Here is a 13,950-nt window from a genome sequence, read left to right on the forward strand (position 1 = left end):
CCGTTGGCTTCAAGAAGTTTACTACATGTTTAAAACCATGCAGCACATTATTCGGCTCAGAAAAGTCAATAAGAGATCGGCTGCAAGCTTCAGTGGCGAATGAAGGACATGGAAAAGCGAGTAAATAATGCAATTTCCTCTGATGCTTCAGAAGGTGAACTCACACCTTCACAATATTTCAGAGCAATGTGTGTTGATGGGATCATCCTCAACCTCGTCGATAGACCTAACCTTTAGTGTAAGCAGAAGACTTGGGCATCTTTGGATATAAATGTTTGTGAAAGAGAAATGTAGCTTGGGATATAAATTCTGCGAGGTGTTGTAAAAATACCTACTTACAGAATGTACTGGGAAGAGGCTACAAGAATTCCTCAAATGACTAACTCAGGAACAGGTTTGATTAGCTAAGAAGTCATTTACATATTAAAACGAGATTAAACCTCTTAAACAGAAAAACACAAACGAAATTTAGTAAATATGCTGCTAGTAAAACACTGGAAAAGCTAAATACATAACTTGCCGCTCTGGAGATGTGAACAGGCGACAGCAGAGCGCTTGTAACAAAGCATTTGAAACATTTAAAATAAAAGCAACCTCAAGGACAAATCCTGTATTTTGTACTGAACAACACTCTACACTTATAACTATTAATATTAATTATGTTTCGCTAAAACTACTCTCTGAATGAAAATAACTATTATAACTAAACTCCCACTCAACAAGCTATGAAGACCCAAAGGTACAGTCGGCCGCCGTGTCGTCCTCAGCCCATAGGCATCACTGTATGCGGATATGGAGGGGCATGTGGTCAGCACACTGTTCTTCCAGCCGAATATCAGTTTCTAAGACTGGAGGCGCTACTTTTCAATCAAGTAGCTCCTCAGTTTGCCTCGCAAGGGCTGAGTGCATCACACTAGCCAACAGCGCTTGGCAGACCAGATGGTCACCCATCAAAGTGTTAGCCCAGCCCAACAGCGCTTAACTTTGGTGATCTGATGGGAACCAGTGTTACCACTGTGGCAAGGCTGTTGGCTGGAAATAAATATGGATAGTAAAAATGTTTTAAGTGTATTGCTAGCATTCAGTGCTATTATCTCTAATTGTCAATTGTACAGTTTTTCTTTGCACAGCTGAATGACATTCTGTGTAATACCTAACTGTTTTAGGAATTTAGATGATTCCAGAAGTACTATTATTATTGTCAACAATCCTCTGTCAACAAAATATGAGCAATAAATTTATTTTAATAATTTTAACTTATTAGTTGTAACAAATAGTCCAATCACATTGTGAAATATTCTTGACATATTGCTGCACTCTTGCTCTTTTGCAAAAATCATATGACATCCTTTATATATTAATCTATCTTTTGTGTATCATGCATTCTGTAAAATCCATGCCTACACTACAAACTGAATTTGAAGATAATATAATCAGTTGTATTTTCTGAGCAAGGTAATCTAATTGCTGAGGAACTGAAATTTTATTCAGGAAGACAAAATTAAAATTCTTAAGCAGCTAATTAGTTTTATATTCTTTTATTGTTTTACACGAAGATTTCCTGTTTGTAATGTGCAGATATGGTATTGTGGCCCTCCTTTGCCTAACGGACAACATTATGATTCGATCCTCACTACAATTCTGGTGACAGGATGTCAAATCTTACTATTACTTTTCCTTTGTACTGAACTGATGATGACAATAATATCTTTCATGAAATAATTGTACTAATAATAGAATTCACATAATCAACTGTTCTTTTTGAAGTATCTGCCCCACTAATCAGAAGAGGAAAGTATGATATTTCAATGTAATATTTAATAACTGACCGAAGTTTTAATATTGTGCTTGCTAAGTATACAATAAATACAATTTATTGTATAGCCTCCAAGATAGTTTTGAGCAACTTTTAAAATTTATACATTGGACGATTTAGCTCAGATTTTAAAACTCATAAAGGAAAATATTGGTTAATGAGACATACAACTAAATAAAAAGGAGTATAAAATTATCTTTATAATGTGTCTGTTTAATAAAAATGATCAAAACGCTGAGTCTCACTAACAGTCCTGTCTATAACATAAAAATTTATATATTTTTTGAGTTATTCTGCTTGACTATTCAGTCCATAAGATGTAACAGAAATTATATTGTTAATTACTTACAAATTGCAGTTACCTAATAATTAGGATTGTTTGAATTATAGCCATGTGGTTAATCAACAATATTAATCAATAATATCGTACAATTCTAATAATAAAAGCTTTTTATAATACCCATCAGTATCATGTGCTTTAAAAGCAATAATATTTAGGATGACATTTTAAATTAGTCTGTATTTTGATACCTTAGAATTCCTGTACTACTTCTGTTTAGTTATTGTTTCATTTACAAACTTTTGTTGATAGTTCTTAATGTACTGAAGTGAGTAATCATATATTATGCAAAATCTATTTTCCCAAGTAAAATGTATTGAAAAATATTTATTTGTGTTGGCATCTTGTGTTGATAGCTGTATTCAGTTATGTATGACTCCTGCTTGTACATAATACTCAATCTCAGTTAATTGAATACATTTCCAAATCTTTATATCTCTATTAATTTTCACAAACTGACATCCTTATTCAGGTCCACATTGAGTATGTGTCTATTCTTTGAGCCGGTAGGAGTGTATGGTTCTTACATTCTTCACTATTATTCTTCCTTCATTCACAAATAGGGAAAGATACAGAACTTTCTGTATACTTTGATTTGTATGACTTTTTTTGTCATCCTTAAACAAAATATATGTTCAAGACCTGTGAATACTTATGAAGCTTTTCACAAACACTCCAATTACAATTTAGTCAGCTGCCTATTGCAAGAGACCATATGCCTATTGTCTAATGTAGTCCAGGTATGAACTTACACAGCTTATTAAATTTTTTATAAATGCAAAATTTAATGACCATTCTTTTCTGGAAATGAAAATTTTAAATGTACATAAAATTTATAAGCAGATAGATGAAACAGTAATTGCAAACAACTAGTTTTTTATCTTCTTATGTGTCAAATGACTTAAATAAAAAGTATGCATCTTATGTAATATATTAGAGATAATATCTCAATGTAAAAGAGCAAATTTTCCATTTTGTGGGCTTTTTATGAAATGAGAACAACGAAAAATTTCAAATGGAAGACATCATTTCAGTTTTAGTCATTATAGTACCTCTTAATGTTTTTGTATGATAAAAGCAACGAATAATCAGCAAATGAAAATCAACTGTTCCATTGTATTCTGTAAAATATCATAGAAATTCAAAATTTTTTTGACTTGCACAAATTTTTATAACTATTTTTTTTATCCATTGTCAGAAATGTGATAATTCTTCTCAGCATGTCCGTATTTTCATGTTATTCCTTGTTTTTTATTAAAAAAATTTCCTTCTTAGCATCTACTTTACGCAAATATTTATATTTCATTCCTGACTAAAATGCAAGACAGTCCAATTCTGTGAACTAAAATATGTACAAATGGAATCACATAAACATCAAAATTTTGGCTTCTGTTAGTCCTCTGTTCTACAAATGCTAGTAGCACATCCCTACAAAAGACCTTTGTTGTCAAGACTGGCACGCACTTATGCACTTTTAGCTTAAAACAGTTAATTCATAAGCCTAATACTGAATTGCATGGAGAGAGAAATAGGTCACATTAAGCAGTGCCTGGTGTATTCATCCTTTAAGAGAAGAAAGACAGTGATATTAATTAACTGGAGGTGCATTCATGGTACATTGTCTCGTTTATGAACAGTAACAGTTCCCTGAAAGAATCTGGGAGCTAAAATGTTGTTCAAAGCAGATTTGGAAAATTTTTTACGCTTTCTTTTGTAATAGGAGCAGATTTCAACTTGTCAGCTACAGACTAGGAGGGTCAGATAGAGACTGGGGGAAATACGCTGTTGAAAAAATATGTGAAATTATTCAAAACGTTTGCTTTGACAAAGGTTGCCGATTTATACGAAAAAAATTCTTGTAACACGTTAAATGTATAATAATACAGATGAGACTGTTTTCGTTAATCGTTAATGTCATTGTCCACTGTGGTGCTCAACATGATCAAGATTGTTGATGTCGATTAAATTAGGTAAATCTGAAAGAACTAAGGCGACATATTTTACTATCCTTGTGTAATGACGGCCACACACTTGCTTATACAGACTGTACGTTTCAGCAAGAGAATACCCACCGCACACGGCGGGGGTTCCCGCTGCTCGGCTTTGTGCTCGCCAGAGACAACAACGGCCAGCGAGGCCTCCAGGTCGCTCCCAAAACGAGAGTTGAGCATTATGGGCAGGTCCCTCAAACCAGATCGAAATTTTAACGATCTAACGCACCAGTTTGATGCGATTTGGCACGATATACGTCAGGAGGACATCCTACAATGAAGAACAAGCCGAGTATCTGCCTGCATGAGGACCAGAGTTGGGACGACGTGTTACTGACTTGCTCAATTACTGAAGCTCACCCTGTTGAATAAATCACTAATTTTTCTCATTTTACTTTATTTCTTTTTATTTGTTATTTTAATTTTTTGACAGAGTGTACATGGTTGAAATGTGGATTGCACACAGAACAGTGAGATATGTAATGACTTTCACACTGTTCATTTTCCTCACATGCTGTTTGAGAGTGGAATGACTTTGATGTTTTGTTTAGAGTAGGGTAGCGTTTATCTCTTCTGTCTACTGCAATAACCTCGAAGTATTTATTTAATGGTTATTTATCGAAGTCTAATCAATAAATAATCTCATTTTCTTAAGGAGTAGGGAATTACTGTACTTGCAAGAACATTACAGTTTGTGGTGCTTTTCTTCTTAATATCATATACTAACAACAACTTTCCATGTTGCACTTTGACTCCGTTTCCTTCCAATTCCTAATTTATGCTCAATCTTCTTTACATTTGGTTCTTTTCATTTTGTTGCACCCACCATTATAGTAATGGACTGTAATGGAACTACCTAAGCAAATATAATACCTGGCTGTTCTGTAGTCACGTAGGATTGGCAGCGCAATCTGCTCTCAGATGCAGCAGACTGGACGGGTCCCGCGAAGGTCGCCAGGCTTGCGAAAACCAGAGCTGGCCTGCTGTAAGTTCTGTGCTTCACTACACGCGCACTCCCGTGTCTCCGTTGTGGCAGAGGCAGGCTGAGCAGCTTTAATGATCGTTACGGATGATTTGCAGCAGGCCTGGTGCAAGTGTGTGGTTCGCCGACTCTTGTCCGTGAAAAGTTTAGATACCGATTTCCAGGTGAGCCACCCAGCTGTTTAACAGTGTACCGTATATATAAGAAGGCTGTCGATACTGGATCGGTAGCTAACAACTATCGAAGCAATGCAGGATGTCCTAGGTCAGGACGATCGCTGTTGTACATGAAGCCGTATTGCAGAGCCTTTCGAAATCAAATAGTGTGGTGCACCTTGAAACACGAGCTTCGGATGAGACCTATCACATCAGAATTGCCCAAGGTTTAACATTGTCGCAGAAATGTAGGTGGGTGGAGTTCTCTCAAACTTTAGCTGAAATATCCTGCTAGATATTCTCAATGTAATGGCATTCAGCAATGAAGCCATTATTCACACAAGTGGTTTTATGAACCGACATATCATTTTTCTGGCCATATGTAAACCCACGACTCATAAACATGATTCCCCCAAAGTGATTGTTAGTGCACTGTGATCGCCGCTGGAGTCACTGGACCCTACGTTTTTGACGAACTACCAGTAGAAATCCGAAGAGAGCACTCTGCACTGGGTCCGTATATCTCGATGCGACGTCTCCATGTCGATGGACAGGTCGTCACGAACCACTGTCCTGACCTCCACAGTCTCTCTGCCTATGTCGCTTGTCAGAGGAACGCGTTTACATCAGAACAGTTCGCGCCATCAGTGACCTAAAGGACTGTAAACCGGATGAGATACCTTTTGTCTACTTGTTTTGATTTGCTGTGTCCAATCTTGCAATTTGAACATTTCCACTTCTCACAAAGATCGGCTCTGAATTGATTTTTTGGTAAAGGGCGCTGATAACCTTGTTGTTGAGCGCCCTAAAACACTAATCATCATTATCATCCATTCATTCCCAATCAAAGGCCTGTACGGACTTGACAGGCTGAGTTCGCACTTGCAGCATATCATTTGAAACGTAAAGTTAATAAATTGTTTCTACCATTTGAGTGTTAACTTCATTTTGAGTAACCATTTATATTTGTATTAGCCAGAATAATACTTTCATACTGTGTTCAGAAGATGCAATGAAAATGGCGAAACCTATTTGAACTCCTCTATTTATCTGTACATGTAGCTACCTGTTTCTGCTACAGAAATGTGCGTTACTGTTCCTTTCCTCTGTCGTGAGTACAGCTTTAGGTGACTCGCCTCTGTTCCAGGGCAGACTGCTCGCTGGTAGATAACCCAGGACAGCGCTCAGAAAACAAGGGCCTCACTAAGTTCGGCAAGGTCTGTATCAATGCCAGTCGTTATGTCTACTAGGACACTCCCTAGCAAAGTAGCCCAGTCTTTGTATGCGAGGGGCATTCACCAACTAATGCAACACTTTTTTATTCTTGGCCGATTTCGGTTTAAAAAATTCGCAATTCGTTGCGGGACATCGTGGAATATTCCCGCCCCGGTCCATACAGCTTCATGAAGTCGATAGATGGTGGCGCTGTACGTAACCTTCAGAATGGCTTCTGTCTGTAACAAAGGTGCATACCAAGCAAAGAGCTACCACTGAGTTCCTTTTGATGGAAAATAGAGCATCGCAGTTATTTATCGGCGCTTGCACAGTGTCTATAGAGACAGCGTTTATAGAAACAGTGTCTATAGAGACAACACCACGGTGGGTCGCTAGGAGAGATGTCTGCCATCATCACGGCAAGGTAGCGTAAACGTGTCCGACACCACCCCACTGTCCAAATGGACGTCTCCATTAGTAGTGCTGGCACTCTCGTCTACCAGTTGGGGTACATCTTCCGCATCCATCCTACAGCCCAGATCTCGCACTTTCCAACTTCCATCTGTTTGGTTTCACAGGAAGTTGAGCTTGGGTGATGGAAAGGAAATTGACGCAGAAAGACGTTGGATCCAGTGTCTAATAATAAAGTGCTACCGTGTGGACATACAGGCCCTCTAGTAAGGTTGTGTAAGGCCATTGCACTGGATGGAGATTATGTTGGAAAACAGGGTTTTTTAGCCAAAAGGGTGAGAAATAATATGGTGTTTTGGAACCCTAAATAAAACCAACCTGCTTTCATAAAAAGAACGTGTTGCATTACTTACTGAACGCCCCCCGTGTAAAGCAGTAACGGCCTCATTCGAACAGTCCTAATAGAGTAGTAACCTTTGTCTGTTTCCCAGTCCTCATCAATTTCCAGCAACATAGTATCTGTAGGCATTGTATAGGTCCTACTAAAGCTATCCCCATTCATTTTACCAGTCTAGTAAAGTAGTACTCAAACTCATTATAGTAGTTCTAACGAAGAAGGCCTTTTCCAGTAATTATGCAGGTAACTGTGTGCGACAAGCTGAAACTCTGTGGCGCACCGAAATTCGACTCCGGGAAGATGCCTACAGTGGCGCCACCTGAGCCTGCATGACGCACCGAGCAGAGCCCTCAGACTGTCACAAGGTTGTCCCGTTTCTTTCCAAGTTTCTGAAGAGGCTCTTTCACAGTGGTGCGGCAGCAGAACCTGCCAGAGGCTGGGTACGGCGACCAGCTTCAATTAACCACAGCCCGCCCACACAGAAAGAGGATGCGTTGTCAGGGACAGCACTCAACTTTTGATAGTGAAAGAACTTGCTCTGTAGTGTCAGTGAACGGGTATTAAAAGATATACAAAATAATCGCATGCAGATTTCAGCAGACAAGGCTACAGCTCTGCCCTATTTTCTGGGAAAGCAAGAGCGCTAACATCAGCAGCAATCGAACATGCTGCGATGACCACATCTGCAGCAAACGAACTCACTCCAAAGACAGCTATAACAAAGTAAGAGCAAGGGACATTGTTATTGCAACTGCTTCTGCTTGTACTTGTAACAGTCAAGAGATAAGCCGAAGTCCTGGATTCATTTCTGGTACTTCCAAGCTACAGATTAAGAATTTTGCCACGCTTTTTTTACTCGAATTCAGAGATAATAGGACTTCTACGAAATCATTCCACATTATATGAAATTTATTGATTATCCTGTTTCTATTTATGTGAACAAACCTATGTTGTGGAGGACAGATTAGGGTTTGGAGAGTATCTGGAGCGAATTTGTTTTCAGGAGTTACTGATTTGCGTGGTGTTAAGCGACTTTTTCAGTTCACATTTCGACTGTTGGCCTGACTGCTCTCAGAAGCATGACCTCCACGACAGTGGACACAGCTGCGGCCATCAGCAACGTACGCAGATGTCCAAATCCGAGGCCACCTTCATATGGGAGCAACTATCAGCGCGTCTCGTTGCCAGGCGACACAGTTTCCACTGTGGTATGCGGAACTGTCGGGCAATATGCGGCAACAGCAGAGGCAGAGTTGCCAGCGACACAGCCGTCGTTAGACGGCGCTACTCACATGTGAGCGATGGCGTCATCTACACCACACCATTGTTGCCCCTACATTTTTTCATTCTGTCTTTACCAATCTGCAAACAGCTCTCTCTCTCTCATTGAAGTTTTAGGAAGCAAATCAATTAAAAAACTCGAAAATTTTTATTTTATGGACTCGTATCACAGCTTCATGATGGACTGAAGTAGAATGGCTATGAGTATTCCAGCAGACTTCACCGATCTTGAATCCTGGTTCTATGCATTCATTGACTCCACACTAGACGCCACAACCCAAAGTCCCCTTTATGATGTCATGCTCAAGATATCCGATGCCACACTGCTCCTTTATGTGACATCATTTCTGCAGTATAAAAAAGCCATTAAAACAAAACAGCCACAATATTTCGTTGAAAACTAAGAAGAAAAAGCCATTATTGTCTTGGGAATGTTCAAAGTACCTGATCAATCTGAATTTTGCCACATGTTCAAAAGTCTTCTATTATTTATCAAAAATACGTAAGGATGTCGTCAAGGCTGGTGTAAACTGGCTGTAGTGATCTACGTTACAGGTTAGGCAGCACATTTCGATGATCTCAGTTCTATAGATGTGTAGTGTGTTGACCTCTATGATGGGTTCTACTAGCTGTCAAGATGGGCATCTCCCAGCCTGGGGGTTGTGCATTGAGTGGTTTGGCAAGGGCTACGGGAGGCAGAGAGACAATGTGCATATACACTCTTTATTACTCTAGCAAGCTACAGCAGTTACAGGTGAACCCTGTCACTTAGCGTCCACCCATGGTATCCTAGATCAGTAGTGTGGCCATGTGTCGACCTCGTGGTCCACAATGGTGGCATATAGTCTTAAAAGGACAGCAGTAGCTGCTGCCCCAGCAGAGTGAAGGGAACTAGAACACCTGTCTAATATTGTGTAGGACTCCCACGAGCACGCACAGGTGAGGCAAGACGACGTGGCATGAACTCTACTAATGTCTGAAGTAATGCTGGAGGGAATCCTGCAGACCTGTCCATAAATCCGTAAGAGAACGAGGTGGTGGAGATCTCTTCTTAATAGCACATTGCAAGGCATCCCTGATACCCTCAATAATGTTCATGTTTGGGGATAGTGGTGGCCAGCGGAAGTGTTTAAACTCAGAAGAGTGTTCCTGGAGCCACTCTGTAGCTATTCTGTACGTGTGGGGTGTCGCATTGTCCTACTGGAACTGCCCAAGTCCGTCGGAATTCACAATGGACATGAATGGATGCAGGTGATCAGACAGGATACTTACGTATGTGCCGCCTGCCATAGTAGTATGTAGACATATCAGGGGCCCCATCACTCCAGCTGCACACGCCCCACACCATTACAGAGCCTCCACCAACGTAAACAGTCACCTGCTGGCATCCAGGATCCATAGATTCATGAGGTTACAATTTGTGACGAGACTCGTCCGACCAGACAACATGTTTCCATTGACAGACCAATGTTGGCGTTGACAAGCCCAGGTAAGGCATAAAGCCTTGTGTCGTGAAGTCATCAAGGGTACACGAGTGGACCTTCAGTTTCGACAGCCCATATAGACGATGCTTCGTTGACTGGTTCGCACTTGTCAATGGCCCAGCACTGAAATCTGCAGCAGTTTACGGAAGGGTTGCACTTCTGTCACGTTGAACGATTTACTTCAGTAGTTGTTGGTCCCGTTCTTGCAGGATTTTTTTTCCGGCCGCAGCCATGTCGGAGATTTGATGTTTTACCGGATTCCTGATTTTCACAGTACACTCGTGAAATGGTCTTACGGGAAAATCCACACTTCATCGCCACCTCGGAGATTCTGCGTACCATCTCTCGTGGGCAGACTATAACACCACGTTGAAACCCACTTAAATCTTGATAACCTGCAATTGTAGCAGCAGTAATCGTTCCAACAACACTTGTTGTCTTATATAGGCGTTGCCGACCGCAGTGCCCTATTCCGCCTGTTTACATATATCTGTATCTGAATACGAATGCCTAGACCAGTTTCTTTTGTGCTTCAGTGTCTCCCTGTTCACGTAGTTCTGTAAGGGTTGCTGGTCGACAGCGAATACTGTCCTGGGACACGTTGTACCACGCCTGCTCGCCCTGTTCACGTAGTTCTGTAAGGGTTGCTGGTCGACGAGTCTCTCCAGTCACTTCTCGTCCCGTCACGTCCCACACGCGCTCCACTGGAGCCGAGTCCGGATATCACGCTGGCCAGGGAAGTTGCCGCACGTCTCGCTGAGCACAGTGAATTTCATGGGCAGCGTGTGTGTTGAAACAACACATGACCTTCTTGTTGCAAGAACGACAAAAGAGCGTGTCTCACACCATTCCGCACGTACCGAGAGCTGGTTAGCACCCAGTCCAGAGACATCAAAGGTGAACGAAAGTTTTAGTTCATCGCACACCGAACCGTAAGGCTCGGGCCGGGGCCAGTGAGTCGCACCACGAGACGGCGCTCGCCCAGCCTACGCCGTGCGCGCAAACGACCGTGACTTGTGTGCAGGCACAACCTGCCTTCATCGCGCCATTCCATCTGCCAAGTGATCCTCCGACGTTACCAGCCGGGCCGTGCACGACGATGCTGTGGAGTGGGCTCACAAGCGCTCTTATTTGCGCTGTGTGCACGGTCCGTGGCTGCTGCCCTTAATATACGACGATCCTCGTGGGCGCCCAGAATCTCGTTTGCGGGTGTGAGAAGGCTCGTGTGACCACTCATACCAGCATCTTATGTGGCCGTTCTCCGAAAGGACCATCCCGCCCTTCGGAAGGCCAGAATCTGACTCCTTTCAAACTCGCTTTTTGCAGCTGTAGCTAGTACGAGTGCATCCCTGTAGCTTGGTTGACTGCTTGCGTCACAAGTTTGCACCTGCTGTGAGCATTCCCTATTAAAGAGCAGGCACAGGTATCGCTCTGGTAGATATTGTCATTATGGTTGGCGAATCAAGTTGAAACTGTTATGAGTACATCTACTATCCCCCACGTGACACATGCCGTCTTAGATCATATTCGACGTCGTCTTTCCAGGTGTACTATTTTTTTTTCCTGGAGTGTATTAGGAAAAGCAGATGCCACATTGAAATTCACAGGAAGAATCTTAAGGAACTGTAACTCATCCATGAAGGGAGTAGCTTCGACCGATTGTTTAGTACTCTTCATCAGTCTGGGGTCCTTAACAGGTAGGACTGACAGAAGAGATACTGAAGATCTAAGAGGAGCGGCACGCTTCGTCACAATGTCTCTTAGTCCGCGTGAGAGCGTTTCAGAGGTGCTAAACAAACAACAGTGGCAGACGCCACGAGAGAGGCGTCGTGCATTGCCGAAAGGTTTACTAGCGAAATTTCGAGAGAGTACTTTTCGGGAAGAGTCAGACAACGTATAGCTTCCCCCCACATACATGACCGCTACGAGAAACTTACAGAAATTAGAGCTAGAGCAGAGGTTTACGAGAATCATTCTTCCCACGCACCGTTCGTGAGTGGAACAGAGTGCTGTGTACGGACGCACGAGGAGCTGGCCACTGTTCGCGAACAGCTGAACTTGTTGATGGGCGCAGTCAGCTGTCTTCAGGCTGCTGTCTCGGAGTGTAGCGGCAGTGGGGAGTCTGGTGCGTCGCATGGTACACCCCAGGTGTTACATGCTTAACCCACTGTCCCTGCTATCGAGACATCTTCGCGGGTATCGGGCGCGGTTGGGCCACCCTCTCCCCAAGGGGAGTGGCGGGTTCAGCGGCGTTCGGGGCGCGCGAGGCGGAGGGTTAATGTGGAGGCTAGCCGTGTGGCATCGCCCGCTCTGCCTGTGAGTGGACATGTGGCTGCTCCTTCAGCAAGGTCCGAGCAGGCAAACGGGGGGAGGGGTTCATTAGTTATTGGGAGCTCCAACGTTAGGCGGGTGATGGAGCCCCTTAGGGAAATAGCGAGAAGGTCGGGGAAGAAGGCCAGTGTTCACTCTGTCTGCTTGCCGGGGGGTCTCATCCGAGATGTGGAGGAGGCCCTGCCGGCGGCGATAGAGAGCACTGGGTGCACCCAACTGCAAATTGTTGTTCATGTCAGCACCAATGACTCCTGCCATCTGGGTTCAGAGGTCATCCTCAGTTCGTACAGGCGGTTGGCGGAATTGGTGAAGGCTGAAAGCCTCGCTCGCGGGGTGGAATCAGAGCTAACTATTTGTGATATCGTTCGCAGAACCGATCGCGGTCCTCTGGTTTGGAGCCGAGTGGAAGGCTTAAACCAGAGGCTCAGACGATTCTGCGGAGATCTGGGGTGCAAATTTCTCGACCACCGCTATCGGGTGGAGAAATGTAGCGCCCCCTGAATAGGTCAGGCGTGCATTACACGCCGGAAGCGGCTACAAGGGTAGCGGAGTACGTGTGGAGTGCACATGGGTTTTTTTAGATTAGAGAATTCCCTTCCTAGGCCCAACAAGACGCCTCCTGAGACGCGGCAACGAGTACTGACTTGGCAAAAAATCCTAAGAAATTTTGGTCTTATGTCAAAGCGGTAGGTGGATCAAAACAAAATGTCCAGACACTCTGTGACCAAAATGGCACTGAAACAGAGGATGACAGACTAAAGGCCGAAATATTAAATGTCTTTTTCCAAAGCTGTTTCACAGAGGAAGACTGCACTGTAGTTCCTTCTCTAGATTGTCGCACAGGTGACAAAAGGGTAGATGTCGAAATAGACGACAGAGGGATAGAGAAACAATGAAAATCGCTCAAAAGAGGAAAGGCCGCTGGACCTGATGGGATACCAGTTCGATTTTACACAGAGTACGCGAATGAACTTGCCCCCCTTCTTGCAGCGGTGTACCGTAAGTCTCTAGAAGAGCGTAGCGTTCCAAAGGATTGGAAAAGGGCACAGGTCATCCCTGATTTCAAGAAGGGACGTCGAACAGATGTGCAGAACTATAGACCTATATCTCTAACGTCGATCAGTTGTAGAATTTTGGAACACGTATTATGTTTGAGTATAATGACTTTTCTGGAGACTAGAAATCTACTCTGTAGGAATCAGTATGGGTTTCGAAAAAGACGGTCGTGTGAAACCCAGCTCGCGCTGTTCGTCCACGAGACTCAGAGGGCCATAGACACGGGTTCACAGGAAGATGCCGTGTTTCTTGACTTCCGCAAGGCGTTCGATACAGTTCCCCACAGTCGTTTAATGAACAAAGTAAGAGCATATGGACTATCAGACCAATTGTGTCATTAGATTGAGGAGTTCCTAGATAACAGAATGCAGCATGTCATTCTCAATGGAGAGAAGTCTTCCGAAGTAAGAGTGATTTCAGGTGTGCCGCAGGGGAGTGTCATAGGACCGTTGCTATTTACAATATACATAAGTGACCTGGTGGATGACATC

General features: G+C 42.9%; 1 protein-coding gene and 1 pseudogene across 1 annotated transcript in view; one reads left to right on the forward strand and one right to left on the reverse strand.

Moving 5' to 3' along the window:
• Positions 1-13,950, forward strand: part of LOC126305108 (dipeptidase 1-like) — a 144,887-nt gene that overhangs the window by 73,189 nt on the left and 57,748 nt on the right. Inside the window, exon 7 of the mRNA XM_049992017.1 lies at positions 6,432-6,501. Within this exon, the coding sequence (XP_049847974.1) occupies positions 6,432-6,501 (70 nt within the window). The remainder of the gene's footprint in view (positions 1-6,431; positions 6,502-13,950) is intronic.
• On the reverse strand, positions 916-1,033 carry LOC126305114 (5S ribosomal RNA; annotated as a pseudogene).

Source organism: Schistocerca gregaria, unplaced genomic scaffold (genome assembly GCF_023897955.1).
Source record: "Schistocerca gregaria isolate iqSchGreg1 unplaced genomic scaffold, iqSchGreg1.2 ptg000255l, whole genome shotgun sequence".
Classification (NCBI taxonomy): domain Eukaryota; kingdom Metazoa; phylum Arthropoda; class Insecta; order Orthoptera; family Acrididae; genus Schistocerca; species Schistocerca gregaria.